Source organism: Vigna unguiculata, chromosome 7 (assembly GCF_004118075.2).
Source record: "Vigna unguiculata cultivar IT97K-499-35 chromosome 7, ASM411807v1, whole genome shotgun sequence".
NCBI lineage: Eukaryota > Viridiplantae > Streptophyta > Magnoliopsida > Fabales > Fabaceae > Vigna > Vigna unguiculata.
This window is the reverse complement of record NC_040285.1, coordinates 8120704-8128188: the sequence shown is the minus strand read 5'-3', so window position 1 is coordinate 8128188 and position 7485 is coordinate 8120704. Positions and strand designations below refer to the sequence as shown.

The following is a 7485-nucleotide window of genomic DNA, read 5'->3' as shown; positions in this document are numbered from 1 at the left end:
GCGAGTGTGGCCGGTATGAGTGTGCTGGTTGTGGCCAGTACGGATGGGTCCAGATAGATTGCCCTCCTCAGTTGTTGGCTGACGAGTTTGGTAGTCTTGAGACGATACGGGCTTTGTTCGTATGTGGGAACTCTACCTGGCGTTGCGGTGTATGATCCGTAGCATGTATTCCCGCACGTGCTCTATCGGTTATGGCCGATAGGTATGGCAGCAAGTCACCTTGAAGTAATTAGCAGACGAAGTAGAACACGAATAAACGTATTGGAGATTGAATTGAGAGAATAAAAATATAGGGCAATGTGGGAAGTTAATTTAAGTGATGATATGTGTATGAATACTGATTTATATATATATATATATATATATATATATATATATATATATATATATATATATGTTTATAGCTTTGTATATATATGTGTTTTATCTGCTAAGCTCACCCTATCTGCGTATGTGTGGCGATGATCGTGTACGCGGTACACGGGAGCAGATGTCGGTGATGCAGGTGGCTCAGGTGCAGCTTAGGCGCGGAGAGGGGATTGATCTGGGAAAACTTTTTACTCGTTTTACTTTGTTTTGGAAATATTTGTAAACCCGGATTGGTGACTTAATAACATTGAATTTTAATTATGTGATGGACGTTCTAAGTTTTTATCAGTAATTAATAAAGCTTTAAATTTTCCCGCGTTTTGGGAAAATGAGGTATTATTAAATATGTTGTCTTATTTATTCCAATTATTTATTTATAAATTAGTAATATCCTGACGGGATGTTACATTTGGTATCAGAGCAATGGTTTTCAAAATGATTTTTGGGGTCTATGGGGAGTGAGCATACCGTGTTACGTTGCGTGACTAATTGTCTGTGTTATTAGTTTATTTTTGGATATGAAATCCTAATATGGGCTGTGTGTGTGTGAACCAGCTATAATATGTGGCGTGCACGAGCTATGGCTAACAGGAGGAGGAGGAACACCGCTGGAGCTGATGACATAGCTCAGGCGATCCATCGTATGGTGGACGCAATGCAGCCCATAGCGGCGCTACCTAGAGCTGTAGTGGCACCTACTCGGCCAGTAGCTATGGAGGATTTCATGAAACACCGACCGGCCAAGTTCTCTGGCAAGGCCACTCCTGACGAGGCAGATGCGTGGATGCGGGAGTGTGAGAAGATCTGTAGAGTGCTGGGATGCACAGATGAGCAGAGGTTGTTGTTTGTCACGTTCCTTCTGGTGGCGGACGCAGAATATTGGTGGCAGGGGATGCAGCAGTTGATGCAGACCCGTGGGGAGCAGGTGACGTGGACTGTCTTCAGGACGAGGTTCCTGGAGAAGTACTTTCTCGACAGTGCGAGGCACGAACGGGAGGCAGAGTTTCTTACTCTTCAGCAGGGGACTATGACTGTGGCGGCTTATATAGAGAGGTTCGAATACCTGGCGCGTTTCTACACTCCAGAGGTTACTGAGGAGTGGAGGTGTAGGAGGTTCAAGGGCGGATTGAAACATGAGATACGCCGCTTTATTGTGCCACTTCGGATTAGAGAGTTTCCAGTTTTGGTCGAGCAGGCCAAAACTGTGGAGCAGTTGGAGACTGGATCGAGTAGTGGGGGGAAACAACAGAGGACTACCTCAGATGTCAGACCTCATAGGAAACCTTATAGCAGACCGCCGACTACCGGGGGAAGATTACGGTGTTTTAACTGTGGCGGGGAACACTTGAGGAGGGATTGTACTAAACCTGCCAGCAGTACAGGTGGAGGCAGTGGTACTGGTAGGTGCTATGCATGCCAGCAGACGGGGCACTTTGCACGTCAGTGTCCTAACAGAAGACAAGCTGGTGGTGCGCCAGCTACGAGGCCAGTAGGAGACCGACCCAGAGCACCGGGGCGTGTGTTCGCTTTGATGACCACAGAGGCGAAACAGTCAGGTAATCTTTTGCAGTTTCTATGTTTGTTGTGTGACCATGAGGTAGTGGTGTTGTTCGACTCAGGAGCCACTCATTCGTTTGTGTCTAATGAATGTGTGAGGAGGCTCGGGCTCACGATGCGAGAGCTGGGGTGCGAGCTTTTAGTTGCGACGCCAGCGTCTGGAGAGGTATCCACTACTTCTATGTGCGTGGGTTGTCCTATGGAGGTGGCAGGCCGTAGGTTCAGGTTGAATCTCATATGCTTGCCGATGGAGGGTTTAGATGTGATTTTGGGCATCGATTGGTTGTCGAGTAACCATGTCGTCATAGATTGCGGGCAGCGCAAGATAGTGTTTCCAGATACGGTGGGGTTAGAACTTATCTCGTCGAATCAGGCAGTGAGGGAGATTGAGGCTGGAGCTACATGTTACATGATTGTGGCTCAGGCAGAGAAGATGAGCACGGCTGAGAAGATCAGCAGGATTTAGGTAGTAGATGAATATCCAGACGTGTTTTCGGATGAGATTCCAGAACTACCGCCTAGCAGGGATGTGGATTTCTCCATTGATCTCATCCCTGGCGCTGGGCCAGTTTCTATGGCACCGTACAGAATGGCGCCTGCTGAGTTAGCTGAGCTGAAGAAACAGATTGAGGATCTGCTTGAGAAGAAGTTCATTCGACCGAGTGCATCACCGTGGGGAGCACCAGTTCTGTTAGTGAAAAAGAAAGATGGTAGCTCCCGGTTGTGTGTTGATTACCGGCAGCTGAATAAGCTAACGATAAAGAATAAGTACCCGTTGCCGAGGATTGATGATCTGTTAGATCAGTTGAGGGGAGCTGCAGTGTTCTCAAAAATAGACCTGAGATCGGGGTATCATCAGATCCTTGTCAGGCCGGAGGATGTCCAGAAGACGACTTTTCGATCACGGTATGGTCACTACGAGTATGTAGTGATGCCTTTTGGGGTGACCAATGCGCCGGCTATATTCATGGATTACATGAATAGAATTTTCAGGCCATATCTGGATCAGTTTGTAGTAGTGTTTATCGATGACATTCTGATCTACTCCGAGAGCAGGGAAGAACACGCAGAACATCTGAGAGTAGTATTGGGGATTCTCAGAGAGCACCAGCTGTATGGGAAATTGTCGAAATGTGAATTCTGGTTGGAAGAGGTACAATTCATGGGCCATGTGATCTCAGCCCAAGGAATAGCCGTTGATCTGGCGAAGATAGAGATTGTGGTGAAGTGGGAGAGGCCTCAAACAGTTTCAGAGGTGCGGAGTTTTCTGGGTTTGGCAGGGTATTATCGACGGTTTGTGGAGAGTTTCTCCAAGATGGTGAGTCCTCTTACACAGCTTACGAGAAAGGACCAGCCTTTCTCGTGGACAGACGAGTGTGAAGCTTGCTTCGAGGATATGAAGAGGAGACTGACCACCGCACCGATATTGGCAATCCCTGACACGACTAAAACATTTGAGGTGTACTGTGATGCCTCGTATCAGGGGTTAGGCTGTGTGTTGATGCAGGATAAACGGCCTGTAGCCTATGCATCGAGACAGTTGAAGGTGCATGAGAAGAATTACCCGACACACGACTTGGAGTTAGCGGCAGTCGTGTTTGCCCTCAAGACATGGAGACACTACCTGTATGGAGCGCAGTTCCAGGTATTCATCGATCATAAAAGCTTGAAATACTTGTTTGATCAGAAAGAGCTGAATATGAGACAGAGACGTTGGATGGAGTACTTAAAGGACTACGACTTTGAGCTATTGTACCACCCTGGTAAAGCTAATGTCGTAGCGGATGCCTTGAGTAGGAAGAGAATTCATGTATCGACTATGATGATTAGGGAGTTGGAGCTGATAGAACAGTTGAGGGACATGAATTTGGGGTTGGATATGGGGTCTGGACAGATACGGTGCAGCATGTTGAGGATCACGAATGAGTTCCTAGGTGAGCTCCGGGTGGAACAGGGGAAGGATCAGGAACTGCAGATGATAATTGGCGAGTTGGGCACTGAGAAGAGGAAGGATTTCCGAATGGGCAGAGACGGGATCCTACGGTTCAGAGAGAGAGTGTGTGTTCCAAACAGCAGGATTCTGAGGAAGATGCTCCTAGATGAGGGGCATAAGAGTCGTCTTAGCATACATCCGGGTATGACTAAGATGTACAAAGATTTGAAAGCCTCTTTCTGGTGGACGGGTATGAAGACGGATGTGGCTGATTATGTCGCTTCTTGCTTGGTATGTCAGAAAGCGAAGATAGAACACCAGCGACCAGGTGGTATGTTAGAACCCCTGGACATTCCACAGTGGAAATGGGACAGCATTTCCATGGATTTCATCACTCACCTGCCGAGATCAGTGAGAGGACACGACTCAATCTGGGTGATAGTAGACAGGTTGACGAAGTGTGCCCATTTTCTGCCGATTAACCAGAAGATGAATATGGATAGGCTGGCGGATTTGTATGTGCGAGAGGTTGTTAGATTACATGGAGTGCCAGCGAGTATTGTGTCAGATAGAGACCTGAGGTTCACATCGAGGTTCTGGCAGTCATTGCAGAATGCTTTGGGTACTCAGCTCAGGATGAGCTCCGCCTATCATCCTCAGACAGATGGACATCGGAGTGGACTATACAGTCGTTGGAAGATCTGTTGAGGACCTGTGTTTTAGACCATCTGGGTACATGGAGTGATGTGTTGCCGTTGGTGGAATTCACGTATAATAATAGTTACCATACCAGTATTGGAATGGCTCCCTACGAGGCCCTGTATGGTAGGAGATGTAGGACGCCATTGTGTTGGCAACAGGATGGCGAGGCAGTGGTTCTTGGGCCAGAGTTCTTACAGCAGACCACCGAGAAGGTGAGGGTGATTCAGGATCGGATGCGCGTGACTCAGAGCAGGCAGAAGTCGTACGCGGACAAGAGGAGGAGGCCGCTTGAGTTTGAGGCAGGGGACCACGTATTTCTTAGAGTCACTCCTACTGCAGGAATTGGCAGGGCACTTAAATCGAGGAAGCTGACACCTCGATTCATCGGACCATATCAGATCATGAGGAGGATCGGTCCTGCAGCGTACGAGATGGCACTGCCACCACACTTGGGAAACTTGCATAATGTTTTCCATGTGTCATAGTTGAGAAAATATATAGCCGATCCTACACACATTCTGGAGGATGATGATGTGCAGATACGGGAGGACTTAACTATTGGAGCCGGACCAGTGAGAATCTTGGATTCTCAAACGAAACAGCTCAGAGGGAAGGAAATCAAAACCGTGAAAGTCCTATGGGATGAGGCAACTCAAGAAATGACATGGGAGATGGACGATGTCATGAGGCGGTCCTATCCTCATCTCTTCACTGGTAAGTTCTCTTTTTCGAGGACGAAAAATTTAAAAGGGGGGAGTATTGTAAGACCCGTAGAATTTAATTAATTAAATAAATAATTAATTAATAAATACGGGAGGGGTAATAATTATGACATTAAATTATGGTTGGTATGACGTGGAAAAGTGCTAGCTCATGTGGTTGAGAGCACTCTGATTGTGTGAGAGGACTTGGGTTTGAGTCCTATGTATGCTAATTTTTGATGTTATGGTTTTGTTATTTAAAATTATGAAAACATGTTCTTGTATGTTATGATGCTTGAATTATAATTCTTAACATGAAATATGGATTGGATAAATGGTGTGATATTGATTGGACAATTGCATGGTTATGGGTTCAAGTCTTGGAGAACTTACATTAAACTTTATATTTTTTGGCATTTTTGGTTCTGATGTGAATATGGAAAGGTGGGGAGGAAACCTAATTGAGTGGGCAGCCAAAGGAGGCTGGAAGGGCAGCCAAGGGAAGGATTGAATGGCACATTAGGTCTCTTTGAATGCCATTTTCGTTTTAGCAATTAATCCCTTAGTTTAGGCACACTTTAAAAAGGAAAATTAGGTTAAGGGCTAAGGTTTGATAAGCTGTTAACTGTACCTAAAAGAGAGAGCGAAAATCTGAGAGAGTGTGAGGGGTTCTGGGTGAATTTGCGTGGCTGAATAGGGAGGAAGCAAAGAAGGTGAGAGATCAAGGGGGAATCCTACAAAGTGTCAAGCTTAAGCGAAGGAACCAGGTTAGGGGAGCTGAACTCGTTTCGTTGCATAATATAATCTATTCTGTGTGCAAGCATGAGCTTTTGGATGAGTACTTTGGTAAATTTAATATGTTTTTACGTTTCTGGAAAATTTCCAGACACCGCCTGGCGGGCTGCTCATAGCCGCCAGGCGGCACATGTCATTTTACCACTTTTTCTGGGTTCCATGAGGAACCGCCTGGCGGTGAATCCCTGTACCGCCAGGCGCTACAAACTGGTAATCCAGTTTCTGGGATTTAAGATACACTGCCTGGCGGTTATGCACACCCGCCAGGCGACACGAGTAGAATTAGCTCGATTTTGAGGTTTAGTGTGTTCTGGAGTGATTTTGATCGGATGTAAATCAGGGGTTAGTGATTTAGAGATGAAAGGGGGTCATAATTGATTGAAAACCAGTACGAGTGATAGGCGAAATTCAATGGAACAGTGATCAAGAGTTAGGGTTGAACTATTTTGGGTTCTGATGTCGTGAGTGTGCTGGTGGTTTAAATGCTTGGAATAATTCCTAGGGAATGTGTGTGGACTGCGAAGAATATAATATATTGGTGAGATTGTGCGAGTAGGAATGGAGATTACTCTGGAATGAGAAACAGGGAAAATTGGAGCGACGCAGTTGTGGAGATTCTGGAAAATTATGCACCGCCTGGCGGCACGAGACTGGCCGCCAGGCGCTAGTACAGTGACGTGGATGCTTGTGGTTATTCTGATCTGGGAGGGTGTTGATGGGATAATTGATGTTTGGTCTCTTGGTACATTAAAGTGTAGAGGTTTTATTACGGTAATGATAATTTTCCCCTTACTAAACAAGCGAACTTGAGGAGTGTATAAATTGATTGAGATGGTGGGAATAGGGAGCTCGGAGAGTATGTTAGGTCACGGGATATTCTAGTACGGTTAGAGTTTTAATGATCTGCGTGTCAGTATGAAATTGGGAAAAATAAGAAGGACACCTAAGTATGAGTGAGTTTCTTAGTTGTAATTATTTTAAAGAGAGTGGTAGGAGAGTGGGAGAGTGGTACAGTTTCGACTAAATAAACCATACTATGCACTGAGTTAGGAGTATGATGGATTAAGGATAGGAGTAAGGGCAAGATACGAAGGGAAATTGACCAAAACCAGTACTGCATAAGTACTGACACGGCGCCTGGCGACAGAATTAGGTCCGCCAGGCGGTAGACAGGCAACAGTGGGGTTCTGGTGCAGGAGGCGCCTGGCGGCAAGGGGGTTCCGCCAGGCGATGGCGAAGAAATACGTGATCCCTGGAACAGCGTCTGCCTAGCGGTGTAAACTGTCCCGCCAGGCGGTGGTTGCAGACTTTGTGTGTTGAGGCGCTTGGCGCCTGGCGGTACGTGTCCCCCGCCAGGCGGTCTGGAAGCTATGGCGCCTAGCGGTACGTGTCCCCCGCTAGGCGGTTTAGATGCTGTAAGTCCCAGTT

The 7485-nt window shown here is 46.6% G+C and overlaps 1 protein-coding gene across 1 annotated transcript; it reads left to right on the top strand.

Annotated features, from left to right (window-relative positions):
- Window positions 1-949: 949 nt before the first annotated feature.
- Window positions 950-2392, top strand: LOC114191127. The gene has a single exon (XM_028080313.1). The coding sequence runs from the start codon at window positions 950-952 to the stop codon at window positions 2390-2392; it is 1443 nt and encodes a 480-aa protein (XP_027936114.1).
- The last annotated feature ends 5093 nt before the right edge of the window (window positions 2393-7485 follow it).